Source organism: Muscardinus avellanarius (assembly GCF_963383645.1).
Source record: "Muscardinus avellanarius genome assembly, chromosome: 3".
Lineage (NCBI taxonomy): Eukaryota > Metazoa > Chordata > Mammalia > Rodentia > Gliridae > Muscardinus > Muscardinus avellanarius.
Window position 1 is genome coordinate 144594241 of NC_137788.1, and position 15833 is coordinate 144610073.

Below are 15833 nucleotides of genomic sequence, written 5' to 3' on the forward strand. Positions count from 1 at the left end.
GGAATCCACAGTGATTCTGGAATTGACATAAAGTGAAACACATCCACTTTTTCTAATACGGGAGGACAGCAACAGGCTGGCTCTGGTGGTTCTGTTTTTAAGGTATCTCCTGGCAACTTTGGGTCTGGTTTCCCTAGGAGCAGGACGCAGGCAAAGGCGTGCTTGCAGGTAACTGATTTGGGAGGTGGTCCCGAAGGCAAGAGCCATACTGTCAGCACAGGGATAGGTGTGGAGCTGGTCATGCTGCAGGCTAATGCAAGCCTCTCCAGGGCTAATGCACACCTCTCGGGACCATCTACCCAGTGTAGAGGAGAGAGATGCTTATCTCAGCCCAAGGTGAATCCAAGAGCATCTATATCCATGGTTCCCAGCCTGTTGAGTGTGCACCTGTGGGTGTTGAGCCTGTGGGCACTGCTTGGAGTTCTGGGGCAGCAGGCTGTAGGCAGAGGTGGGGGACATTCATTCAACCCCTGGCAGCCCATCTCTGCCTAATAGCAAGGCTCGAGGAGAGAGAAGAGGCCAAGAAAGCTCTGGAGCAAGCACAAAAGCATACTGCCCTGTCCTCTCCTCCAGTGGGGACCTGGGGCAGGTCAGGCCACCTTCCTCTACATGAGTGTTGACCTTTTATCCACACAGTGAAGGAATTCCCTCCCAAACAAAAAGCATCATTTTGCCAGGTATGGATAAAAACAGCCTACTGAGCTGGATGTGATGGCGCACGCTTGTCATCCCAGTACTTGGGGGGCTGAGACAGGAGGATCACAGGTTCGCGGACAGCCTCAGCTACTTAGTGAGGCCCTCTACAACTTAGTGAGACCCTGTTTCAAATTAAAGAATAAAAAATAGGGCTGGGAATATAGCTTGGAGGTAGAATGTCCCTGGGTTCAATCCCCAGTATCACAAAAGAAGGAAAGAAAGGAAGGAAGGAAGAGCTACCTGACATTTACAAAAATTAGATAAAGAAAATCTAGTCAATTTTTGTACCAAGTTAAAATCAAATGTATCAGCAAATCTAGCATGGAAAGTATTAATACCTACATATTTTTACTTTTCTTCTTTTCCTGTTCTTCCAGTATAGCCTCCTTTAAGGAAACACACACACACAACATTAGAAGCCTGGCATTATCATCAATTGCAAATCATTAGATGTACTTTATCCAGTGTTTAAATTCATATCTTTAACAACTAAGATTTATTCCTGTAAGATTCTATTGATATTAATGAATTAGGTTATCAGGTGTCTCTATTTAATTTGAAAAAGGAAATTGGAGTCTGCAAAGAAAGAAGAAAGGAAGGTGTAACAAATTAAAATCCTGGAATAACTTTTCCGCAAAATTGGGCACTATTTAGTTGTGTGGTTCAGCCCACCCAGGTCTCTGGCTGCTTCTGGTCTCACTGACTTCTAAGTTAAAAATAAAAGCCCATATCCCAGCAGGTATCTATCCATTTACAGGTTGCATACATGTACCATGGTAGTAACCCACTATACAAGTTATCAAAAATACACCAATTGGAATTTTTAAGGGATGAAATAGAGTAAAGAGAAGCTCTGGCGTTTTCTTCCCACGCCAGGGTAGAGCCTCCATGAGCATCTGGGCCACCTCCAGGGAGCGGGAGGAGCGACGACTCTCCAGCAGGGGGCGCCATGCGCAGCGCGCCCGACGGGCGGGGTCTGGGGCAGCCGCACAGGCACAGGGTGCAACACGCACTCTAATGCTGTTCACCACGGCCGCCGTCTTGCTCTCCGCCGCCTCTGGATTCCCGATGAGATAATCCCAGGCGCAGAACACCCGCCAGCAGAAGGTGTAGTTCTCATTGGAAGCGCTGGCCAGGCTCGTGCGGGAGTTCTTGGCCATCCTGCGAAAGAGGACCGGGAGGAGTCTCAGGGACAGCATCTTTCTCAGGCGGTTGCTACCCCTGGGAGCTTTCGCGTGGATTGCAAAGGCTGCCCCTCCAGTCGGTAGCGGCTTGGTCCCTGCTTGGCAAGCAAGAGCCCCGGGGTTCCAGCGCCCCTTGGCCCAAGCCCACACTTTAAACAGTGTGGAGAGCTCAGCGCCCGCTACTGTGTGAGTCCACTTGGCCAGCTGCCCAGCACCACAGAGACCACCGGCCACCTTGTGGGGGTGTTGGAGGCCCCCAGTTCTCATCTCCGCGCAGCTCTGGCTGAGATGACATGCCGTTTCCCGGCTGGCACCTGTGCTCCAGCCGCTCCTGCCCCGCCTATCCACTGAGGGGGCGCACCAAGCACGCCCCTGCCCCTTTCACACCGCAGCCCTTCAGACACAGAGGGCAGAGGTGATGATCCTCAGTCGGGCATGGTGGTGCACACCTGTCATTTCAGTGCTGGGAATGCTGAAACAGGAGGATCACAGGTTCAAGGACCACCTTGAAAATGTAATGAGGCTCTCAGCAACCTAGGGGGACCCTGTTTCAAGCTAAAAAAATAAAATAAAATAGGGCTAGTGGTGTGGCTTAGAGGTAAAACTCCCTTGGGTTCAATCCCCTGTACCATTAAATAAATAAATAATAAAAAGTAGGGCTGAGGATGTAGCACAAAGGTAGAATGATTCTCTGGGTTCCATCAATAGCAACAACACACACACACACACACACACACACACACACACACACACACACGGGGGGAGAGAGAGAGACAGAGAGAGAGAGAAGAGAGAGAGAGAGTGAATATTCCTCAGTCAACTCAGTCAAGCTCTCCTGAACATGCTTGACTGTCCTCATTGCCCAGATTTCTTGCTCCTAAATTTGTTCTGATTTGCTCCCAAATTGCCACATATCCTTCCTTGCAAAGGTCTCTTCCTCTCTAGTCCAGAGGCTACCCGGATCTAAGCTGGGAGGGTTGGTGTGAGTTGATGACCTGTACACCTCCGTGTGTGTGTGTGTGTGTGTGTGTGTGTGTGTGTGTGTGTGTGTCCGCGCCTGCGCGCGTCTGCATGTGTGTGTTTCTCTACCCCAGGTACCCTGCTGCCAGGCAGGCATCTAAGGCTAGAAGCACAAATCAGAAAGGAGGATGCTAAACCCCCACGGTGACCCACATTCCTGAGGCTGGAGCCCCACTGTCCTAACACACAGGATGGTAAGCAGGAAAGGAACCGGCCCATTTTACAGGTGGGGGCAGAGAGTTGCAGGGTGCACAGACTCCAGAGTCATGGCCAGTTTGCTTGCTTTTCATTGGGTCTCCTCCTGACGGTGACTTAGAAGCGGTAGCTGCATCACAGATCACAGCAGATTCATAGGCAAAAAGGATGTTGCTGTCTGCATCCGCTGGTGGCCTATATCAACCCATTCCTTACCCTCCTGCCAGAGCAGCTGCTACACCATCTAAAGCCAAGCAGCCTGCCAAGTCTGTGTGAGTTATCTCTCCAGACCCAAGAACACACCTCTGTGGTCTTAGTCTCCTCTGGGTACTGTTACACTCTAACTTTTCAGGGTTACTATCAGACTGAAAGAGATCACACATGCTGTAATTCCCGACTGGAGCAGGCGTACTTTTTCAGGAGAATGATGAAGCTGTAGGCGAACACAGCCATTCCCACCAGGAAATAGGCCAAGGGCAGCCTGTAGCCAGCTCTCCCGATCCTCCTCTCCCTGCCGTAATAGCCGTAGAAGAGCACTGAGTATTGGAGGTGCCCCTGCAAGAACATGTGGGTCAGACCTGATTCCTGGCCCAGAAAACCCTCCAAGCAGTTCACCATCCAGGCAACAGTATAGCAAGCCTCAGCCTCACCCCCAGGGACCACACAGTGTCCAGGTCTTGGGCAGAGGCAACTTGCTCCCGAGGGATGCTCTTGCTGGGTGTACTTCCAAAGGGCTGGCCTGCAATCAGCTGGTAGAGGAAAGAGGAAAAAATGGTCACATGCTGTCATAGGAGAGGGGACCAGGGAGCAGGGGCAATGGACCCCCGTGGGCCTGTAGAGATTCCACTCATAGGAGATCTTGGCAGGGGGAGATTATCTTTGATTCTTGGGTTCAGATGTTCTTTTCAGCTCAGTGCCTGTCTGGATCGGATGTAACTCCCCTAGGGTGGGTTCCTGAGGTCCCTGTGTTTCTGGACCGCAGAGGAACTGAATGGTGCCTTTACTTTATGAAGAGGAGGTATAGTTGAAACATGGGTATTATTTTCACACAGGGTTATCAACTTGCAAATGAAAAAATCCTGTTACTTCTTTATGTATGGCCTGAGAACTAGGAATGCTCTTTGCGCTTTTAAATGGTTCTAAAAAAGCCAGGTGCAGTGGTGCATTCCTGTCATCCTGGTACTTGCGAGACTGAGACAGGAGGATCACAGGTTCAAAAACAACCTCAGCAACTTTGCAAAACTCTCAGCAACTGAGGGAGACTCTATTTCAAAACAAAGGAACAAAATTTAAAAGGGGCTGGGGATGTAGCTTAGAGGTAGAATGCTCCTGAGTTCAATCCCTAGTACCACACACAGAGACACACAAATAATTGGAAAAAATCAATAGAAAAATTATTAATATTTGGGGATAAAATTAAGAATTAAATATCATTCAAATATGTTTCTGTAAATAAAGTTTTATTGGGACGCAGCTGCTTTTCTGATTTATGTATTGTCGATGGCTGCTCTTTTCTACCTGGTGGATTTGTGGGGTTGAGACAGAGACTGAATGACCCCAAAGCCTGAAACCCTTCACTGCACAGCCCTTGACAGCAATGGTTTCTATATATCCGTCTCTCTTCCTGCTTTATATTCCTGTAAGATCTCCTCTTTTCAGTAAATGGTACCTTTTTCTCTCCCAAAATAGTTCTTACCTCTGGAATGACAATAAAAGCACCCGTCATAATTGTGAGCACAATATTAATTCCAAACAACCATCTCAGGAATATGAAGTAGGAGGCCACACCAGATCCAAAATGGCCTAAGGAAAGACAACGAGAGCAGTTTATAGTCCATCCTCATGGTATCAAGAAATCTCCATGGCAACATAGTGATGTTTCCTGTATCATCAAGATGTACAGCAAGAATGTTGCTATCATACCAATCTGACCATTCCCTAAAAATGGTCATCTAGATGAGTCAGGATGCCCACAAATATCTACCAGTTTTCTTTGCATAAAATTTTTAGTTTATAAAAAATACTATTTGATAAATATCTCTCTAATGGCATGTCTGTTTAAAATGCTCCATCAAATTTATAAAATTTAATGTCTTTTAAAAAGTGTCAGCATCTTTTGAAAATTTAATATACTTCCCTCCTATTTTAGATACTTTCAGAAATTTCAAGAACTTTTAAGGGCTTTTTAATTTTAATTTCAAAATAAAAAATAACTTGTTAAGCCGGGCGTGGTGGTGCATGCTTGTAATCCCTGTGCTTGGGGGGCGGAGACAGGAGGATCGCGCGGGTTAGAAGCCAGCCGCACTGACTTAGGAGACCCTGTTTCCAAAAATAAAAAAGTATAAAATAGGTCTGGAAGTGTAGCCTGGAGGTAGAAGGGTTTCCAGGAACCCCAGTACCACCAAAAAATCAATAAATAAAAAGAAAAAAATAACTTGTTAGATGTGAACAATTGAGGAAACAAGCTACATGGGAATTCTTTGAACTTTTTTATTCATCTCACTTATCTAAATTAAAAAGAAAGTATAGAATTCCATTTAAGTATTGAAAATGTTTTTTATGTCTTTTTCCTAGTTTGTCATCTAATTTTAGATTTATTTTTATTCATATAAATTTTTTTCTATGCAATTAAATAGAACAGTACTTCTTAGACAATTCCTTCCTTCACTTTTATGACTAAGTAGGTCTTTGATCTAGGATCACAGCACTGATATTTTTCTTAATATCTTTATGGTTTCTAGTTTTACTTTAAGTGTCCAATAAATTTTCAAGTAAGGGAGCTCAACGTACTCTTTGAAACAGCTGGATCGATCGTTTCAGCAATATTCATGTAGTGACTTAGACTGACTTATTATCATCCTTAAATGCACATCTGCATTCCGATGTGCTCCTGAAGTTTTTGCTTCTTTCTTTGACTTGTTAGTTAAGTCTCGTACTATGCTATGCTCTATTAGTTGTTTAGCTATTATATAGTGTTTTTTCTATTTTTGTGGTATTGGGGATGGAACCCAGGGGTATTCTGCCTCCGAGCTCCACCCCCAGCCCTATTTTTTATTCTTTATTTTGAAACAGGGTCTCACGAAGTTGTAGAGGGACTCACAGGGAAGCTGAGCCTGTCTGTGAACCACAATCCTCGTCTCAGCCTCCCAAGTTCTGAGATCACAGTATGCGTCACAATGCCTGGCTCTATTGTAAAGTATTTTTAGCATCGTGGTCATGAACTTCATTTGCATTTTTTTATTAAAAATTTGTCCAATTGATTTCTTGTATGTTTTTTCTTCCATCTAAGTTTCATGATCATTTAGTCAAGTTCTCACAACAAGACACTGAGACTTTCGTTAGAATTATAAGTTGACTTGGGAGAAATTGACATATCTTCCATATATTAAATCTTCCCACATCTCTTTATAAGACTTTTATATTCTGAGGTCCAGCTTTACAGTTTTCCTTATTTCAGACTTATTAAGTAAGTAAAGGAAATATTTCAGACTTACTAGTACTGAAATAGAGACTTTTTCTGGGAAAAAGAAATGAGAAAGGTGATCCAAATTTCAGCCTTATCTAGAAATTGCCTAATCCTATCAACAGTCCCAGTAGCAGAAAGAAAATAACTTCCCCAAAAGGCACATAGGAAGAAAAATGTAGAAGGAGAGCTAGAACTCTGGTCTATTCTGGGAATCGTGTGTGTGTGTGTGTGTGTGTGTGTGTGTGTGTGTGTGTGTGTGTTGGTTGGTATTGTGGATTGAACCCAAGGGCATTCTACCTCTGATCTATACCCTCAGCCCTCTAAAAAATGTTTTTTAAAACAAGGTCTCACTAAGTTGCTGAGGGTCTCATTAAGTTGCTGAGGCTGGCCTCGAACCTGTGAACTTGTTTCCTGTCTCAGCTTCCCAAGTACTGGGATTAACAGCTATGTACCACAGTGTCCGGCTGATGTGTTTTTAAGTGTGACTATGGAAGTGACGTGCTCATTTTTAGCATACGGTTTCTAATGGCTCACCAGCATCTCTGTGAAAATGCAGATGTTTCTCTCTGCATTGTAGTTCTCCATATTACCATCACAGTTTTTCACTTGCTACTTTGATTTGTTGTGTCTGGCCGTGGGAATGACAGGGATGGGGGGAGGACTCCCTTGGGTGCAGAACAGCAGTGTGGGGTTGTTTCTGTCTTAGCGGAGGCAAAAGCAGGTCTTCCTGTGTACCTCATGCATCCAGTCCCTGCTGTACAAACGCCCTGGGCTGTGCACACCGACACTCTCCTTGGGCTGCATCCCGCCCCTCTTCTCCCTATGGGCCCTACCGGCCACCAGTCCTACCTCCCGCCCCTGCTTTCCAGGTACAATTACTTACTCTCAATTTTCTTTATCCTCATTTCCCAGGGAATGAAGATGACTGCGAAGTTACATACAAGACGAGCAAATTTCCGCCAGAGCTAGGAAGGAGAAACCAGGATTAGAGAACTCCACGGGCACGAGGCTGGCAGCGGCCGGGTGGCACCGACGTCCTAGGTGGAGGAAGGATCCCATGCCCTCCCTTTGGCGCCTCTAATTATAGTTTCACATGTCATTCATCTGCTCTAGGACCAAAGCAGCCCCTAGTCTTTCTACGGGCCCTGGGCATGGTGTCTGAATCGAGGTGCATGTTCCTTAGTCTTGCCTTAGCCTTACCATTCCTGATGCAGCGACAAAGAGCAGTGGATAATTCTTTAAAAAATGGTGTCTAAAGACACCTCGTTGACCCTGCCATGAACCTACAGGAGCTCTGTGGCAGGGGCCCAGGAATCTGCACAGTTCATAGACTCTGCGTAATTACACCCGTATCCTTGTTGAAGGCCCCAGCGTCTAGAATGAGCCACACCCTGTGTGCATCTTGTATCCTATGGCAAAGCTAGTTTGCTAGCTTCTCTCTTGGCGGAAGCTCTCAGGAATAAGGTCTGGAAATTTGTCTTGGGGATTTAAGATGCAAATGTCAAAAGTTTGAATTATTTTCATTATTATTGTTGTTTCCAAAAGGAGAATAAAGCAAAAGATGCCCTGGCATAGCTCTGCTCTGCAACAAAGCTGGCGGGTTGTGCATTTTAACACACAATCTGGGCTTGTGTTGGGGGCAAATGATCTCATTGTACAAGGGAGGGCGGCAAATGCAATTACCACATTGGGAACTGTAAGAGAGCGGCAGTCCTGGTGCAGACATATTTGATAATGTCGTGCCGGACGTGTCTGCTAAGGCCAGACAGCTGCTTGGACACAAAAAACGAAATTTTATCGGAAGCTGGGATGGTTCATCTTCTGCTCATTACTGGAGAGCCGGTTCGAACATGGTCACTCCCATGAAGCCGTCACACAGATTTTCTGTAGCCAGAAATAAACTCTTCTGTCTGTAAACACCCCTTCTCAATTTGTCTTTATTCTCTCATAATGAGGATAACCATGTTCTACCTTGTATTACTTTTATTTTATCTCCTGGGACATGGAGAACAGACCTAGAATTTCTAATCCCCATCCCCAGCAGCGTTCAGGGGCAGGAGGGATTCAAATGTCCTTATGCAAGGGCTTGAGTTCAAAGCCTCTGAGACTCTGGCCTATTTTTAAATCCTGTAGTTTAAATCACATGAATTGGGCGGCCAGAGATCCAAGTTCTAGTCCCACTTCTGAATCTTTCTTGCTATGTGCCCCTGAGGAAGTTTTTTTTTTTTTCTTTCTACTAGTGGGAATGTTGATAGGATTGGACAATTTCTAGGTAAGGCTAAAATCGAGATTACTTTTCTCATTCTGAAAACTTGCTTCAGCATATTTTAAAGCTCTACCTAGCCAGATGTGGTGGCACGTGCCTGTAATCCCAGTACCTGGGAAGCTGAGACAGAAGGATCACAGGTTCAAGAGTAGCCCCAGCAACATAGCGGGCCTCTCAGTAACCTGTCAAGATTCTGTTTCAAAAGTGCTGTATGAGCCGGGCATGGTGGCGCACACTTGTAATCCCAGGGCTTGGGAGGCTGAGACAGGAGGCTTGTAGATTCACGGCCAGTCTCAGCAACTTGTGAGGCCCTTCAAAATTTCAAAGAAAAGAATAAAGTAGGGCTGGGAGTATAGCTTGGAGGTAGAATGACCCTGGGTTTAATCCCCAGTACCCCCCCCCCACACACACACACAAAGTGTTGTAAGCATGTATGTTGCAACGAATGATTTTTTTCTTTGTTTTCTAAAGACATATGAAACGTCTTTACAAAGAGTTAATTGCAAGGTGATGTGAGACAATAATGCACCAATAAAAACATATTTTAAAAAACTAATAAAAAATTTTAAAAGAGCTCAGGCTGTAGCTTGGAGGTAGAACGCTCTTGGGTTCAATCCTCATTACCACACTTACAAAAATAAGTTATACATAGAATATTGAGTTTCCTATTACTAAAAGTTCCAGAACCTGTTCACATTGCTATAAATACTAAAGCCTGTCTGAACCCAAGTGAAGGGCTTTATATTATTTTACAAAGCTTTTTCCCAGAGCATTTAAAAGAGAGTTGGCAACACAGATGATTATAAAAAGATGACTGTGTTTTGTATATTTATTTCCTAAACTCCTCTGTAGCATGACAGGCATAATGAGTCACGGGTGATTCTGTACATAAATCTGGAAGATTCCATGAAGAATAAGAAGAAACAATGCCAAGGTAGAAACTTGGGGAATTTTTGATATTTTTAAATTTTCAGACATGTAAAGCTTATGACCAGCTTTAATTTAAACTTTATTAATATTACTTTTATTTCACTGAATATAATAAAAGTATATTTACCAGCTTTCCTATTAAAATAACAATTTTTTAAAAGAAAAAAAACACACTAGACAGTGGCATGTGTCTTATGAGGCCAAGAAACTTCCTCATTATGGATGACAGTGATCCAGGTTTTGGGAAAAATTTTTTAAAATATTTGCCAAAACATGAGTGGTAGTCATTCCTAAGGGAATCACAATTCTGACGTTTATCCTAAGAAAAGAATTTAAAAAGATAGGAAAAGCAATGTGGGACAAAGATGTTCTTTGGAGGGTTGACAATAATAATGAAAAGTTAGAAGCAATATAGAAACCAGCAGGCAAATGATTATTTAAATTAAAGTACATTCAGATGATGGAATATCAGTCACCGAAAATAGTAATGAGTATAAAGCAACATTGAAAAAAATCCTTAAGGCACTAAGCAAGAGAAAGGTGTTCACAAACTGCAATGATTATGAGGTAAGATTACGTATTACGTAATGATTGACACATGGAGTTTTTTAGAGGTACTGTACTGGGAATGGATGTACTGTGGAAGGACACAGGACACACAACAGATGATTTTTTTCTTTGTTTTCTAAAGACATATGAAACGTCTTTACAAAGAGTTAATTGCAAGGTATCTTGAAGCCCAGCTTAAAATAACTGCTAGGGAGAAATAACAATAAAAGCCCTTTGTATTGTATTGTGAAATGAAAGTCGCAGTGTGCTTGTAGTGTTCTCATTGCAAGCGGTACAGTGATACAGCTATATACAGAGATGCAGCAAATAAAACCTGTATATATGGATGGGGCTAATTAGGAAGGATGTGAGATGTTTCCCCATCAAGGAAGAAAGACATCCTTCTCCTGCTGAGCTTGGCTTATCCGGGGTCATACATTTGCTAAGTGATGGCAACAGGGATAAAAGTCCAAATTTGGGGAATTGTAGATTTTTTTCTGGCTCATCATGTTGCCCTATATTCTTAGTGACTGACACTCAAAAACCACATACAATGGCCAGTGCAGCCTCCTGGCCCAGGAGACCATGGGAGGAGGCAGCTGTGCCCTCATGCGCTCCTACCTCTGCACCTGCCGCCTGGTAGCCTCGGGTTCTGGTCAGCCTCCCTTCAAACTTCAGCACAATCTGCTTTGCTCGTCTGTGAGACAGAAACATCACACTGAACACGACTTTATCATGCTTGCAGTATTCAAAATATGCAAATAAGCAGGGCGTGGTGGTGCATGCCTATAATCCCAGTGCTTGGGAGGCTGAGGCAGGAGGATGGTAGATTCAAATCCAGCTCCAGAAATTTAGCAAGGCCCTCAGAAATTTAGCCCTCAGTGAGACCCTAATTCAAAAGAAAAAATAAAATAAGTCTGTGGACATAACTCAGAGTAAAATGTCCCCGTATCACAAAAACAAACAAACAAGCCAGGTATGGTGGCGCACGCTCGTAATCCCAGTAATTGGGAGGCTGAGACAGGAGGATCGCACAGGTTCGAAGCCAGCCTCAGCTACTTAGTGAGGCTCTCAGCAACTTGGTGAGACCCTGTTTCCAAATAAAGTATAAAATAGGTCTGGGAGTCTAGCCTGGAGGTAGACAGCCCCTCGGTTTCATCCCCAGTACCACAAAAACAAACAAACCAGCAAACAGACAAACAAACAAACAAAATGAAGATCACTAAACTCACTGGACAAATGGTGGTCAGTGCGAGGGTGGGTTTAAACTAAGATTTCAACTCCTGACTTTTATTAACCAAAAATCCCCTTAAGACTCTTTTAACATTTAACTAGATGGACTAATCTGAAATGATTAATTTATACCCACATTAGCTACAACTGAACTTTGTCAAGCACTTCCCTGATTCTGGAGGCTGGATGAGAATCACAGTTTTCCAATCCCATGGCAGGACCTAGTGTCTTGGCTCTTCTACCTAATAATCTTGCTTTTTTAGTCCATTCTCTGGAAGTGAAAATCAAACCTAGCTTCAGAGAATCTGCTTTAAGAAACAGTGGTACCTGGTTAATGAACACCCCCCCTGCCCCCAAATTATGTTCACAGGGCCATGTGCAGCTTGATGCAGCCTGATCAAACTGGACATGCTAACTGCTCGTTTTGGGCTCAGTTGACGTCTCTTTCCAAATGCCTAAATCTGAGAAACATACTGAATTTATTGGGAATAGAGGTTTAAACTTACAACTAAATGAAGAAAGGAATTAGAAAATAAACGTTGCTTCCAGGGATGGACTGAAGACAAAGACTCTTAGAGAGGAATGCCACCTCACAGTAGCCCTGTCACCCAGCGCGTTGTCACTAGCTGATGGCTGGCCACCCTCCCCTCAGTTATGCTCAGCGCTAGAAAACTTAGTTCTTCTGAATCTGCCAGTTTGCTAGTCAACAAGTTTACTTTGTACCATGGATACCGCCCTGGGGCCATCTTCAACAGAGTTGCATGCTATAGGCATCTGGAAGATAAAACCCACCAAAGTCAAATAATAATTTCGTGTATTTATGTGTGATTTTTTCCTTGCAAACATTTTCTGTATGCCTATGAGCATAGAAAAGCACTTGACTTCCTTAAGACAGAGTCACTTCTCTGGAAGGATTTGTAAGAATGAAAGAGAGCTAAAGATATGCCCAAGAAAGAGCAGCACTGCAAGTGCCATGATAGAGGGTGAGCAGGTGCAGAGACAGCGGGGAGGAACGGACCTCACCGGGGGCCAGTCATAAAACTACGCCATCCCACTGTCTGATAACTTACTTCTTAATGGTGAAATGAGTGCGTGCTGTCCTCCCAGGGAGTGGCTTTCACCTGGGTCAGGCGATGCTCAATTCCCAAGCCATCAGGGACCAGTGCACCCCACACCTTCCATGGAGCTGCCAGGATACGCCTCGGCAGGTCCGATTAGTGAAGTGTTGCTTCAGTAGCTTCTCAAGGTGATGCAAGAGAGACACTTGTCCCTGAGCATGACGGATCAAGCCCTCTGGGGAGCTCTGGCTCAGTGTCAACCAAACAACATGGGGATCGAAGTGCTGGAGGGTGAGCTGATGCAGGGACGAGGTCAGCCCTCTGGGGAGCTCTGGCTCAGTGTCAACCAAACAACATGGCCGGGGCCTGGGGTCACCTTTTGTTTCCTAAATACTTGACAGCAAAGTCACCATTTGCTCCGCCTCTGGCCTCAAAGTTACAAAAGTCCAACTTCCTATTATTCAGATAACAATCGCTATCATTTCTGAATGACTTTTAAGAGTTCTGATGGGGGAAATAGGACTTCTTGGTTTTTAGATTCATGGCTTCAATGATTACTTTGGTAAAAAATTTTTTTGTTGTTGTTTTGTTTTCTTGTGGTAGTGGGGGTGGAACCCAGAGGCTTTCTACCTCCGGGCTCTACTCCCAGCCCTATTTTTATATTTTATTTGGAAACAGGGTGTCACTAAATTCCTGAGAGCCTCACTAAGTAGCTGAGGCTGGCTTTGAACCTGCAAGATCCTCCTTTCTCAGCCTGCCAAGTGTGGGGATTACAAGCATGTGTCACCACGCCCGGCATAAAGTTTTTACATTTCAGTGCAGTGGGGGTCAGAAAGCCTGGGCAGATGCTAGCACTCAGAATCCATATTCAGGTTGGTCTCCTAACATCTGCCTATCAGTCTTCCCACCTTAAAACTGGACATGGTGCCACCTTTATTCAAAGAATGGAAGTGATCAGTACTGTGATAGTCACAGAAGGCAGATGAGGAAGAGTTAATTGAAGCCTTTCAAGGGAGAATAGTATGGGCAACTTTAGCTTGCAGCTGCAGTCACCTGAGGCTGCTCAGACTGGAAGAACAGTGTCTGGAATGGAAATCTAAGCAAGGAAAGAGTCGATGGGAAAGAAATGCAAGCCTGACCATCAGTAGGTATCGAGAAAAAGGGTTGTCTGGCTGGCCCTAGAGAAGCACTAGAGAGTGAGGTGGTTCCTGGGGACCGTCTCTACCTAAGGGCCAGGCACGTGGGCTGCTATGTGGAGGGTACGTTGCTGGCTCCCACGGCTCAATGGTGCAGCTCATGAAGGCCATCTGCAGGCCCCCACTGCCATTCCCAGTGACCACCCACAGCACCAGCACCTTCAGTGACTTCCACCTGCTAGGAGCAGGCTAAGCACTCACATGGCTTAGCTCCTTTGATCCTTAAACAGGCTGCGCCAGTGGTCTCAATCTAAAGTCCTCAAGAGAACGCTCTGAATGCACTTTTAAAACACCAGAAGCTGGAGGAGCACTTGACTATCACAAAAAGAGCAAAAAATGCTGGGATCTTCTCCCATAGTTTGGCTCAGTAGGTCTGAGGGCAATCATCATCTTTTGATTTTTTGTTTTGTTTTATTTTGTTTTTGCAGTTCTAGGGATTTAACCCAGGAGCATTCTTCCTCTGAGCTACCCCCCCCCCCCCCCGCGCGCGCCCTGTTTTTTCTTATTTTCTATTTTGAAACACAGTCTCACTAAGTTGTACAGGGCCTTACTAAGTAGCTGAGGCTGGCCACACATTTGCCATCCTCCTAGCTAAGCCTCCCAAGTACTGGGATTATAAGTGTGAGCCACGACGCCCAGCTGGTTCTGGGCTTTTTAAAGGCTCCCCGAGAGCTTGGCAGTTGACATCTTAGAAAACACTGCTGTGGGAGGTGAGGGCTTGTCCTCACCATCATTCCTACTTTAGCGGGAAAGGAACTGGTATTTAGAGAAATTAAGATTATTCAATATCAGTGGCTATATATTGGTAGAGGTGGGGTTGGTATGCAGACACTCTGTCCTTGAAGCCTTAGCACCCAACTGTTACACAGTCACTTATCTATTCAATGCCCTCGCACTAAACTTTTACAACTTAGAGATTCTCTAAAATGACTCCAACTACTGTAATAATCTGACTTTCCATGGTGATTTTCTTCCCCTGTGGAGGGAATAGCAAGGAAATGAAAATGAATGTCTCTTTTCTGTTTGGCTTGTCCCCCTGTCTCCTATGAGTTCAGATACAATGTTAATATCAAGTATTGAGTGGGGCCTGGTGGTCCATGCCTATAATCCCAGTACTTGGGAGGCTGAGACAGGAGGATCACAGGTTCAAGACCATCCTCAGCAACTTAGTGAGACTCTCAGCAATCTAGGGAGACCCTATTTTAAAAAAATAAAAAGAGGGGGAGGCTTGGGGTATAGCTTGGAGGTAGAAGGCCACTGGGTTCAGTCCTCAGTACCTCCCCCCAAAAAACCATCGAGCATTGGAAAGAAGGTGAAAACCAAAAAATCTTTTCAACTAAACACGCATCCCACAGATGTGTAGATACACATACGATGTATGCGCACGTACACACACACACACACACACACACACACACACACACACACAAACTGGCTATAGGACCAAGCAGACCCTTGGACCCTTTGACACTCTGACTTCTCCGGGCCAGGTCAGAAGTGCAGAGCCATGCTGGCTGGTGTGTCAGGGCAGGGAGGGTGGCTTATGGGAAAGCAGATTTATAGCAATCAAACTCTGCTACTGGGGTCCTTACCTCAATGCCCGCAGCTTCTGACCCATGGTCCAGGGTCTGCAGCGGATATTCGCCATGAGATCTTTCTGGAACTGGATATTCTGGAAGATTTGCTCTGGATCACTGTCCCCCATTTCCTCAGCATTAAAGCTGTCATCCAAGTTACTGAATGGATCAGGCAGCAGGGAGGAAATCTGATTAGCAGAATTGCTTCCAACAAAGATCGTCTGTCCTGGGGAAGCTCGGCCTCTCCCAGCCTGGGGTCGTGTGTGTGTGTGTGTGTGTGTGTGTGTGTGTGTGTGCGCACGCACATGTGTGCCAAGAGAGACTCTGGCAGTTTTAGCAGCCCAGTGAAACACATTTTAGATTCTATTACTCCAGTGGTCAGTAAAAAAGAATGGTTTCTTGGGGTGAAAGATGTATTGGAAGACAGAAGGAGAAGAGAGCTCTATGTACCACGGGATTCCTG

At 44.9% G+C, this 15833-nt stretch overlaps 1 protein-coding gene across 1 annotated transcript in view; it reads right to left on the minus strand.

Annotated features, from left to right (window-relative positions):
* The window catches only part of TMC3 (transmembrane channel like 3), a gene marked incomplete at both ends in the record, with an annotated part of 37365 nt that overhangs the window by 20579 nt on the left and 953 nt on the right, over nucleotides 1-15833 (minus strand). Inside the window, 8 exons of the mRNA XM_080691672.1 lie at nucleotides 1039-1082; nucleotides 1710-1857; nucleotides 3508-3650; nucleotides 3746-3844; nucleotides 4792-4898; nucleotides 7445-7526; nucleotides 10928-11003; nucleotides 15386-15529. Coding sequence (XP_080547798.1) covers nucleotides 1039-1082; nucleotides 1710-1857; nucleotides 3508-3650; nucleotides 3746-3844; nucleotides 4792-4898; nucleotides 7445-7526; nucleotides 10928-11003; nucleotides 15386-15529 — 843 coding nt within the window. The remainder of the gene's footprint in view (nucleotides 1-1038; nucleotides 1083-1709; nucleotides 1858-3507; nucleotides 3651-3745; nucleotides 3845-4791; nucleotides 4899-7444; nucleotides 7527-10927; nucleotides 11004-15385; nucleotides 15530-15833) is intronic.